Source organism: Cygnus olor, chromosome 3 (assembly GCF_009769625.2).
Source record: "Cygnus olor isolate bCygOlo1 chromosome 3, bCygOlo1.pri.v2, whole genome shotgun sequence".
Lineage (NCBI taxonomy): Eukaryota > Metazoa > Chordata > Aves > Anseriformes > Anatidae > Cygnus > Cygnus olor.
The window spans coordinates 112,259,113-112,271,463 of record NC_049171.1 but is presented as its reverse complement, the minus strand read 5'-3'; the positions used below and the strand labels follow the sequence as shown (position 1 = coordinate 112,271,463).

General features: G+C 45.3%; 1 protein-coding gene across 1 annotated transcript in view; it reads right to left on the bottom strand.

Annotated features, from left to right (window-relative positions):
* BFSP1 (beaded filament structural protein 1) overlaps positions 1–12,351 on the bottom strand; it is a 46,810-nt gene that overhangs the window by 16,539 nt on the left and 17,920 nt on the right. Inside the window, exons 4-6 of the mRNA XM_040553140.1 lie at positions 6,589–6,773; positions 3,874–4,061; positions 1,712–2,165 (exon numbers count right to left, since the gene is read on the bottom strand). Of these exons, the coding sequence (XP_040409074.1) occupies positions 1,712–2,079 (368 nt within the window). The 5' untranslated portion in view covers positions 2,080–2,165; positions 3,874–4,061; positions 6,589–6,773. The remainder of the gene's footprint in view (positions 1–1,711; positions 2,166–3,873; positions 4,062–6,588; positions 6,774–12,351) is intronic.

Genomic DNA, 12,351 nt, shown 5'->3' with positions numbered 1-12,351 from the left:
AAGTATCACAGCAGACAGGTAAATTATAGCACTGGCTCATAGCTCAATTGCCTGCTCACAATTACTGGAATACAAAACTACCTCATCAGGTGCTTATTAGCCTCTAACACTGAGTCGTGAACTCCTGACCATTTCCAGTGTAAAGTCTCAGCACCCCTGCACAGGCTGTCCTGTGCTGTCAGATGACAAGCAGAGATGGGAATTTGGCATTTCTCTCTCTGTATTGTAGCTCCCAGCTCCCACATGCCGTTTGTGTGGTAGGTTGCTGCACTGGGTTGCAGATAACATTTAATTTTTTTTTAGCTGGCTCATTTTCCTGATGAACTTCTCAGGTGCCCCATCTAGCAGAGCAGGAGGTGTGTGCTGGGCAGCATGCAGAGCTTCAGAGGGCAGGTGAGGGTGTGTTAGGACTGTACGGCTCCTGAGAGCGATGTATCACCAAACCATGGCCTCAAGACACAGATGGTCACCACGTCAATTGTCTCACATCTGTTTTCTGGCTCGTTCCAATTGTGCAAAATGGTTGCAAAAACAAAAGGGAAGGACAAACCGTCTGACACTTACTAGTCCAGAGGAAATCTGTAGAGGATCAGACTGAAAATTGATGTGATTTGGCCAAGGCCTGACAAAAAGTCTGTGACGGAGACAAGAGATGAAATCTCCGCTGACTCATGTATATCTGCAGCAGCAACGCGGTGCTGCTCCCACTGATTCACCCTCTCCCTTATTAAAACTGTTTCTGATGAGTGCAGTGAGCACTGCCTGGGAGCAGCAGTACTTCTACCAAGGCTGTGTTTCTTGAAAACATTTATTTTTTCTCCTTCCCAACACTGTCAGTGAGAAGGGTTTCTAAACTAAAGTGTGTTATATAGAGTTCACCCCTCGCTCCTTGGTGGGGAAGATGAAAAGTTCCACTTCAGCCTCTACACTGCTGCCAATTTTTCCCTTCTCTCCTGTGAGCAGTCCTTGTATCAGCAGCACTCACCAAGTCTTGTTGTACGCTTAATTAAGCAACACAGCCAAAACTGGCTGTTGCTGGAGAGAAGGGACCACACGTGTCTGGAAGCACCTGGATGCCTCAGCCCCCTAATGTTCCTGCCCTTTGATTTATTGTGCCAATGACGTTAAAGAGAGATGGTTAGGGAAAAACTGTTCTTACAGGTATTGCTTAAGTAGCACAAGATGGAACTATTGGGATCCAAGGAAAAAGAGGAGGGTAATTAGGCAAGTCCCTTTCACATACCAGGAAAAAAAAAATTTACTTTCTTTTCATCCACATCTGTAGTGGCTAGCAGACTGGCCCAGGTGACTTATGACACCTGTAAATAAGTTTCTTGGAGATGTCCTACGTGTTTCAGATGTCTGGGGTCTCCTAATTCTGTGCTGCTCAGACACAAGGCTCACTTTGAGCCATGTCTGCTTTCTAATTGGGCCATTCCCTCTTTGCAGCTCGGAGCACAGCCCTCCAAGCACCAGCATCCAACAGGTACCACGGGGAAGACCTGCTGCTACAGACAGGGAAGGCTGATTGGAAAGGCCATGAAACACAGAGCTGGAGCTCCCCATGTCCTACATGCTGTCCCTGGCCACAAGTCTGAAACGCACGGAGAGACATCACCCATGCAAGAGAAGCAGCTAGTGACCAAACCTGTCCTCAGGACATAACTACAGAAACAAACACTACCTATTTTCCTCCCTTCTCAAGCCTTACTTGTTGCGGTACTCATCGAGCATGCGCTGGGCATCCTTCTCCTCCCGCTCCAGCTTGGCTCGGTCGGACGCCAGCTCCCGCATTCGCTGGCGGTTGAACTCGTTCTGCCCGGCGAAGGCCTCGTCCAAGCCCACCAGCTCGTCCATGCACTGGAAGGTCTCCAGCTGCTTGCGCAGGATGGCGTTGCGCTGCTCCAGCACGCGAGCCCAGTTGATGTAGCTGGCAAAGCGCTCGTTGAGCTCCTGCAGGTTCTCCAGGCCCTGGGCCTGGGCCAAGCTGTCGAATTCGGGGAAGCCCCGCAGCTCATTGTAGGCGTCCGAGCGTTCATACTTCTTGCGGACCTCGTGGAGGAAGCTGCTCCTGTACATGGCTTCGGGGGGGCTGCGCGGTGCCCACGTCCCCTCTTGCGTGCCTGCCTCTCTCTCCAGTTTGGATCTGATTTACTTCTGGGGGTCTGGGGAGGAAGAATTGACCATAATCACCCCCCCAGACGATTAGGACTTGTCTCCAGGGCGGTTTGTGGCACTAAGGGCATGGCCTGCAGCAGTGAGCTAAATAAATGCCAGTGGCCCCGCCTTGGGGCTGCCTGTCCGGGTGTAAGCAGTTCAGATGAGCAGCAGGTGGGGGGCGAGGGGCTTTCTTTTTGAGCATTGCAACTGCAAAGCCAGAATAAAAGAGAGCAATATCCAGCTTTTGCTTGGGGGATTATCCACGGACAACAAAATGAGCGCTCTGCAGTTTCAGAGGCTGAGCTCAAAGCCTGCCATGGCTGCATTACAGGGGAGAGCTTTGTCCTTGCTGTTGTCCCCAGGCAGTGCAGAGAGGCCTTCTGCTGAGCCAGGATTTTGGTGTGAGTTGGTGGCACTGCCTGATTTTTGTTATCTGACAGTTTTGCAATTGGTTAGGATGACGTGGTGGTATATAAAATTCAGTATGACTCCTGCTCCAAGCACAAGATTTGGCCCTTGGTTCTCACCTCATAGCTCTTCACGTCAGCCTTTCCTGCATGTTACTTCTACGAGGCATGAGGGGCATCAAAGCAGGAGGTGCACGGAGGTACCGAGAGTCCCATGCTAAAAGAGCCCTGCTGGGATTCAAATTTCTTTGGGAACAGCTAAGTGTCATGTCCTCTTATGACATGGTGCACACCAAGTTACCTCAGGGGGAGCCACCACCCTTCCTTCCTTCTATCCCTTCACCCCCACTGTAACTGAATCTCATATGCCTGAGAGGCTTTAGTTTCTCTGAAAGTGATGCATGTATTTCCTCAAGCAGTTCTTTTCAGTCTTTCCCCTTCCAAAATACTGTTTATTGGGCCTGTTCCTCCAGAAGCACACCTATACACACAGCCAAAAAGCCTGGCAGCAAGACTGTCAACACTAAGATCTCTGTTAATAATTCATTAAAATAATATATTAAGATAATATATTAAAATAGTAATTCTGTAAAAGTCGCTCTTTATTTTTTAACGGACACGTCTAATATGACTATTTAGATCGTGTGTCTTGGAACCTTGATGGTGGGTGGCCTCACCAGCAGCAAGTGCAGAGGTGAAGAGAGAAGCAGGGTTCTCAGGTGATTCCAAAATTTGGCTCCTGTGATACCAGATCTGCATTTAAGGGAACAAAATGTCCATTGGAAGTTTTTTGCTTCAGGTTGTTTGGAAGTGCAGGGGGGAAAGACCCAGTGATCTTTCAGAAAATCAAAGTAGGCTTTGCACATGCATTGTTCAGCTCTACACCCAGCCTCTCAACTACAGAAATATCAAAGTGGGGATATTTTTTTAGAAACATTTGGGATCTTCATACAGCAGCACAAAGGTCAGTATTTGCAGTCCTTTGGCTGGACAAGCCTGTCCAGCAAAACAATGTAGCAGCTGCTGACCTTTTTACAAAGTTAGTCTTCCAGAAGGGATCAGAAAGCCCCTGCTGGACTGTGGGCAGTGTATTATTACGGGAAGAGTTTTTTGAGCTTTCGATACCATTTCAGAACAGTAATAACCTATGGGAGTACTATCCCAATCCTCCCTCTGAGGCTGGAGGCAACACTGACTCCATGCTGACCACGCACCTTAACTCCTTAGGTAATAAACACAAAAATTTCAAGTTCTGCTACAGCACGTATTTCTCTAAGGTAGGATGCCCGACTCAGTAAGGTCTCACCTTGGGCTGCTGCCATTGCTGGAGATATATCTTTATCGTGGCCACAGCAAGTTTACGTGACTCAGGCTCTATGTTCTTGACTCTCTGTGACGGAGGCTCTGACTTTTAGTTAGGCAACTTCAGGAGACACCCCGGCCTCCGCAGAGCTCAAATGATCACTCAAATGCAGCAAACCAGTGTGACACAACCTGGAATAACAGAATAAGAATAAGAATAAGAATAAGAATAAGAATAAGAATAAGAATAAGAATAAGAATAAGAATAAGAATAAGAATAAATAATAAGAATGAGAATAAAAAAACAGTTTGGCTTACACTGCAATTGTTATTCTTTCCTTTCAAACACAGGATGTCAAAAACAACGCAGAAAAATCAATCTCCTCCTGTTATGCGCTGAATTATTTGACTTATCTAATGGACCACCAAGGTGAATTTCTTACACAGGGATCCTGCATGCTGTTTCCCACTTAAGACAGGCTCAAAGAATGAAAGATTAGCTATACACGCATTAATGCAACCTCTGATAAATTGCCGCCTGGAAGCTTTTTAGATTTTTATCAGTGAGTCTATATAAAAAATCACTTCTATATAAAATATGTAACCTTTTTTACCTGATGCCTCTAATACAAATGAGAAAGAACAGCAAGAAACAAATTGTATCTCTCCTTCTTTGTCTCCAGAATACGTGAGTCTTATTCTTGTGAGGACACAATCTGAAGGCTAGCTCCTTGCAGTTTAAACACGCTGTATGGTACATCATCACCCCAGAACAAGTGTTTACCTACTGCTGCACAGCTCAATGAACCCCTGGTACGGTGGGTCTTTTATTTCCTCTTTAATTGCTTGGATTGCCATAAACTCCCTCACACTCTAACTTGGCTATATCCCTTTGCACAATAGATTTTGCCAGTGCCATCAACCTGCTTGTATGCCTTACTGCTCAGCCAAGCCAACATAAGTTTCTCATGCTAAATCTAAACAATTTAAAAGAAAGAAAGAAACAAACAAAACAATCTAAATGAATCCTATCTTCCTGCTAAGAACAGGTCCAGCCATATCTGTGGTCTGTCAGCTCAGTTTGTGCTGCCTGTGGCTTACCTGGGGGACTTCCAGCTTCCTTTCCTTATGGGGGAAACCCTTTTAACATCAGCGGGTCAAGGCTAAGAATCAAAACAGATCCCCACAGACAGCTCAGGGATTTCAAATTAATCCTTCCAGCATACTATTTTCTTAGTAACAGTATGACAGCTTGTTGGTCTGCCTATTCAGCTGTTATGAACCGATCACAGACCAGCGAGGTTCTACCAGTACAGCCCAGCTGAGGCACGCACTTCTCTCTTGCTGTCTTTTGAAGTTACTTTGCTTTATGCAGAGCCTGACTCTAATAGCCCCAAGTTTCCTATTCCTGTAGTCCAAAATGAAACTTCAGAGCAGGGTGTGCTAACGAAATGCATCAGGAGCACTGCACAGCAAGGTCTCATTACACAGCAACTGAGGTTATTTTTCATTTTGAGAACTGATGCTCAAAAGGCCATGTCCGAGTACATCACGTCGTATGGCTGAAAAGAGCTGCAGTGAAGGCGTTCAAAGCACATCTTCTTTGTGAACATGACCAATGAGGAAGATGAAATGAATCTGGGCTGACCAGCTTTAAAGAAGACTCAAAGGGACATATCTTCAAATATGAAAGAGTCCATTACACTGAAAAAGCAGATTTCTTTTCTTTTCCAAATCCATGGTGAATAGGACAAGAAATAATGGGTTTAAACGGTTCAATGTAAGACATGAATGAGTTGTGAGGAAAGTGGCCTAACAGGATGAATAATGAAGTATCGGAATAAAAGCCTGCAAAATCTCAGTCACTGGAGCACTTCAAAGACCAGGCTAAGCAAACCACTCAGGATTGAGGGACATTTTGTTCATCTGATCTTAGGAAGGTTGAGAGTTTACTGATGATCTTCAGAACACTACAAGGGGGCTCCTTACCGGCCTGTTAGTGCCCCAGGGCCATGGCAATGATTTCTGAGGTCTCTCCCTGTCGTATGTGAGAGCTATACCCTTCCATTCCTTAAGGACCTTTATATGCAGTCTATTTGCGTTAGAAATTGTTCTCTGGTGGGCGATTTCCAGTGTGGTGCAACACATCTGAATGCTGACTTGCACCCTGTCCTTTTGATTTTTTTCCCTGGTCTAGTTAAGCAAAGGGTACCAAGCCCAGCCCGGTGTATCAACCAACATTAAATATTACTGCTCTCAAAACCAGGACATTTGTCCAACCGACAGGATTTGCAAGTCAGGCAGAATAGCATCTGTTTCCAAGGGAATTCAGAAAAAAAAAAAAAAAAAAGTGCCATGTTTCATGTATGAACTCGGAGATCAGGAATATTCATATCCCTGCAGGCAGCACCTTAAAGGTCACAGGGCTCAGAGCTGTTAAGCAGCCCTCCACAAAATATGCGATTAGCTACCACCAGAGGGCTGTAGTACTACAGCAGGAGCAGGCTGCAGGTTAGATAGTCAGTACCGCATGTGCCAGTTCCTGACTTCAGTAACACCAGTGATTCCTGCAGAGAATTTGCTCTGAAACAAGCTGGGATTTGTCCTTATTGCAATAGTAAACATGCTGCAACAAGCTGCTGCTCAAGGAGACCAAACATCAGAGGGGTTGGGATCAGTCCCCTGAGGGTGGTGCATGTGGTGCTATAAAGCTGTGTACCTGCTGCATTGCTGAGGACATGCATTGCCTGAAACGAGCTCAGGAAAACACCCTGAAGTTAACAGCTGCCCTGGGACAAGTCCTTTGCTGAGCTCCCACTGCGAGGTCAGGTCAGCACTAGATCTGCTGCACACACCAGGTGTCTGTTTGTCGTCTTCAGAGAGCTGGACATTAATACGAGGAATCTGATCAAAGAAAATGACACCGATAATTTTCTATGGCAATCATGAACAAAATTAAAACCAGCTGTAAATTTTTGGCCTACTTTCTTTCTGGCAAGTCTGTATTAGCAGAAGTTTCCCAATTCCAGTGTCAGACAGACAAGCTCGACCAAGTAAAGCTAGATATATATATTTTTTCCATCATTTTGGCTATCAACCAGAGAAAAACACCACTCTGAAACATATCCTTTCAGTCAAATAAAGGATCAAAGATGAAAATGGGGTAAATTCTCAGGGGTTTTATGTCTTTTTCCCATTTCTTTTTAATCTAACCACATGCTTTTGTTTGTTTCCTTTTCTGAATAATGTACAAAACAGCAAAGGACGATATATCATAAAGCAATGAGGCCTCTGGAAGATGACAGCTGTTTAGACCTCAGACTCCTAAGAAAAAGTGGAACTGAAGAAGGCAAAATAAAGAGAAAAAAAAATTGACCTAATTGCACATAATGTTCCTCCTGGCATTCAGCTTCCCTCATTAGGCCATACTATGTGCCCTCTCCCTGTGCCTTGTTATTTACAATACTGCTGATTTGGAAGAACATAATTTTTTGAAGAAAAATTGATGAAAATCAGAAATACCTATTTTGTCATTGTAGAAATGGCATTTGTTTGTTAGGATTTAGATTCAGAAAACGTTACGTAAAATACTCTGATGATTTTCTTGGTACTTCAAAACTAAAAATAACTCATTTGAACATTTCTTATCTTTCGGAACGTCTCCCAGAAACTTAGCATTTCAACCCAGAATCTTCCATGCAAACTTAACATTCCCCACATTTCCTTTTTCTGGGGTTAAAAATAATCAATAGATAATGTTGATGGGGCCAATAATATACTTCACAATGACTGTTTTGCCCTGAAGAATGTGCAATACAAGGGAGATAAAGGATGTGGTGTGCTTGACAAATAAGGGGGCCTCTCCTTCCACCCAGAAAAACAGAACAGAGTAGAAGTCTGAGCTTTCTGATAGGGTGTTTGTTTGATTTGCTATGAAAGAAGAATGAGAAAAGGCAGTTGCATTGAATCTGGACTCCACTTGAGGCGATAAATCTGAATTCCGGTACCAGAACAATAAGAGTAGGAGCCAGAGGAGATAGCTGGGGAATGAATGAAGGAGCAGAACTGGGGAGGGGAGATGAGAAGAGCCTGGAAAGGGGTCAGAAGGAGAAACCTTGGCTGCGGGCTGGTATGAGACAGCTGTGCGGCTAGGGCAATGCAGTGTTTGGGGAGCGATGAAGACATCACTAACGGTGATGAAGACATCGGGCTCGTTATGTCTCAGAAGTGACGGTGATGGCAAGTCCGGCTTGCCAAAGGGGGTTGGGAGCCTCCAGCAGGCTGGGAAGAGAAGCAGAGGACAGCTTGAATCCCTGCCCCTGTCCCTGCCCTGCCCCTGCCCTGGGGTGGCTCACTGTGAGCCCTGTATTCAGACAGGTGGGGGCCTTCAGCCACCTTCACTGAGGAAGAGGAGCGGGACCACAAGCCGCATGCATTCCAGCACAGGCAAATCTGAAAAGCTGTCTCTGATCCTTACAGCTACCAAAATCACCTGCCCCCTGGGTTATGTTGGCATTCGGAGCCAACAAGCCCCTCCTGCCCCAATGGGCCAAAAAAAAGGTGGGGAGGGAGGCCAGGCATTACTCCCTTCCCTCCCCAGGGTATGCACAGCATCTCCTCCCTGCCGCTGGCCACAGCAGCCATTCCTCCTTTATCCTGCCTGGGAAACCATGCTCTGAACCCTGGCAAAAGGGGATTTTTTCCTAATGGTTTCTGTTCAGGGAGGTGTTTGCTTGCCTTACTGCGTTACTGGCAGATGCTTCTTCTCAGCAAGGTCTGGTGTGGAGCTGAATACACAGACCTGAAATGACGCATTACACACTCTCAGCACAGAGAAAACTGAATTCTAAAAACATGTCATTGATTTTTCTTTTTCTCCCTTTGAATATGCAGTAAAGGACTGCTAAAATCCTGCCTTAAGTTTCTGGAAGTGAACAAGACGAGCTAAGATACTTGAATTCTCTCTGGCAGCAAATACGTAATGAAAGGTACCGAGCAGGGATGATTTCTACAGGATCATGTCTTCTGTGCATCATCGCAAAAGCAAACCAGACAGCTTGTAATTCAAAAAGCAATTTTTAAAACCTGCGCTGCCTGTCCAGACAACCACTCAGCCTCACACAGCTATCGAAGGCAGTCCAGCAACAAACTGAAACCTGGAGAGGGAAAAGTAAGCAAAGCAGAGGTTTGTGTCTTGGGGACAGGAGACTGAGAGCCCACTGACTGCAGCAAAATGGATCAAACTAAAGAAAGTTTTTTAAAAAAACACCACTCAAAACAGCAAAACACCAGGCACATGAGTAATGTTTTCTTCTACTATTTCCCTGATTTCTTTTCACTGAAAATGAAAGGAGAAACGTTAGAGCATTGTAATAGATGCAGAAGGACAAATTATGGAATTTTGAGCAAATGAAAGCTGAAAACAAAATTATTTCCCTTTCTGCTTGCATTGCCTTTCAATCCTGCTCACCACAAATTCCATTAAACAGAAAATGTTATAAAACACTTTGTTAGTTCTCCTTCACTACAAGTTCAGAAAACAAAAGATAACGTCTGTGACTGGAGTAAAAGGCCCAAGTGATATTTTTCCGAAATGAAGCCTCTGCTATTGTTGAAGCAACAATACATCTGTTCTGTGCCACTGACGTTGATGGAAATGGTGCAGCAATCAGCTTGTTATTGTTGCTATGGCATATGACAGATTAGAGGACATGCAAGTATAAATATAGAATGAAATTAATCAGGTTGATGCATATTGGGGAAAAAAACACATCAGTTATCACCATAAATCCAAGGTTTTCCATGTGATAAAGCCATTTACAAAGTCTCCAGTTTATCCCTTCTTTGATTTCCTGCAGCGGGGAGAAGTTGGCCATGGATGCAGCATTAACCACTGGCATTCACAAGTACCTAAGTAAAAATATGAGGGTCCTGCTTATTCCCAGCATGTTTCTGACTGGTTCCTGCTGGGGTACAATGATAATCCTTGCTTGACTGGTCTCTGGGTATTTGAAGAGAGCACCTGGGGACAACAGGTGTTTCCTAGGCTCTCCGGATGTTCCTCCATCCCAACAGGTTATAAGGTCTTTTTTGCAGCTACATCACTGGGGTATAGCTTTTAAGGAACCCCAAGCACACAGGTAGAGGATTAAAAGGAAAAGGCCACCCTATGGGTTCACAGCTCCTCACAAAGAAGGCGACAGCAGAAGTAGACCTGAATATGGGATTTCACCTCCAAACCTCTCACCCTCAGCTGCTCCATACCAGTCTGTAACACCATCACCGCTCTTCTGTAAGGCAGAGCAGGGGGGCACTTCTGCAACGTAATATTGCACGTGCTTCTGCGGTGTGCAGATATTTGGAGGCAGGGGGGGAAAGAGCCAGCATGGCCAGGATCTTCTTGCTTAGTGATTGCTGCCTGCTCACCTCACAAATAAATGGGCACTCTGATTTTATTTTTCCTTTGTCTTAGTACAGCCCGTTATGATCCATCTGCTTTAAGCACCTCGCCATCTCTCTGAAACACACTTTAAAGCCACTGTACTTTGCAAACAAAGCACTTGTTGGAAAACCCCGAAGCAGCACTTACAATGTGAAGTGCATACCTTCGTCTGTCTCTAGCTTCAGCCTAAATGAACAGTACTGGAAATGCCTTTCCAGGGTCACGGTCCTAATTAGCCTTTTAAGTGTTGTGCTGCTTTTCATCAAGGTTGTCCTGTGCCCATGCACATGCCTGAGACATCGGAGACTCCCTTGCTAGTACTTTTGGCTGTCCACGAGCCTCCAGTCTCAACTACATCTAAGCACCAGCAGCAGTAAGTGCAGTGGCAATCTGAGGCAGCTGTCAGTTGGATCACGCTTCCAAAATGAACTCAGTCAGGATCAGGAAAAATCCTCTCAGCAGTGAAAAACATCACAGTTTTCTTTCCTTTTTGGGGTCCTCCAGAGAGAGGGGGGGCAAAAGTAAAAAACAAAATTCTGTTTCTTTAAGAAAAGAAGAAAAAAAAAGAGAAAAAATCTCTTCCCTACAGGGTCAGAGATGTGAGTAAATGCAGACTATCAGAACACAAGTATTTCTCTAATTGGGTTTATCAAGGTGCCTGTCACACTGTGAAAACACACTCATATCGCTGCTCTAGCGTTGAGAAAAATAATTACTTGTTTCCCTGATTAGACTTAAATGCACGTCGCTCTGTGAATACTTGCTAATCGTAAATCTTCCAGAATGTAAAAAATGCCCAATATGTTAAAACAGAAACTTTTTGTGTCATAACAAATCATCCGGCTTGAGACTACAAACACAAACACAGAACATTGTCTGCTGCCTGCCTATATCAAGTTAATAAGGTACAGAGAGAGGCTCAAAAAGCTATTATCTTCTAAGAAGGCTGCTACTGATTTCAGCACAAAATGGACCAAATCATTATGCAAATAAATCCTCGGGTCAATTTAAAGCGTTTTGCAGCTGCTGAGGGACCGGTTGCCTCTTGAATTAATGCGAGAGGCACGAGCACTGGTTCTGAGCTAGAGCTAGGCCATGATCTTCAGTCCTCTGGGGGTGGCAGAGAAAAAAAGGCAAAAATGTCAAGATCCTGCAGGTTGAATTAAATACATGACACAGAGCATACTAGGGAAGCAGGGGAGCAATGCAGAGGTGTCTGGCAAGGGGAGGTCCTGTTTCAGAGGAGCCTCACTGCCCTGCCTGCCCTCACCACCACCAACGCTCTCCCCAGCAGACGTGCTGAACTTGGAGGCGCCATCACATGAAGTAATGCTCCTAACGCCATGGCCTTCGCTTTCCAAAGCATGAAAAATGTCACTTGGCCTTCACTGCAGCATTAGTCAATGGCCTCCCGCGCTGACAATGTGTTTTTCAAGGAGCAAAGTCTGTGCTATGAACAGCCCACATGAAAGAACTGCACCCTGATCTATGCTGGAATCGATCAGAGTCCAGCACCTGACAAAAGGAAACTGGTTATAATTTACTCCAAATTCATCGTATCAGCATTCAGAGAAACATTTCCTAATCACTAGAGACAAATTCTCCACCACAGCCATGCAGAATTACTCTGGGTTCACTGCCAGATCCTACAAACCTTGTTATTTTGCAATCCCCTAATACAAATAGAGGACATGGTTGCTACTGTGCAACCTTCTGTGTGATTTAAAGGAGCTGTGTTAGGGACAGAGAGGTCCCCAGTGTCAGCTGAAAGACAGGACTCCAAGCATTGTGTATTTCTGGATTAAATTCCATTTTCTCGATGGCGCCACAAATTCCCCCTGCTGTTTGGGGAGCTCTCAGGTCTTCTCCTGTTGTAGTCCTCGGCCGTGGCTACCTGTGGAAGGATCTGGCTGGGCTGGGGTTTGCAGACACCAGTGCTGCTCCTCCTGCTGACGCCAGGTCCCAGCTGTCGCTGTCGTACCCGCTGTCCTTGGGAGTGGGAGGGGAGCGCTTCATGTCACTTGTTATCTGCCTTTCCCT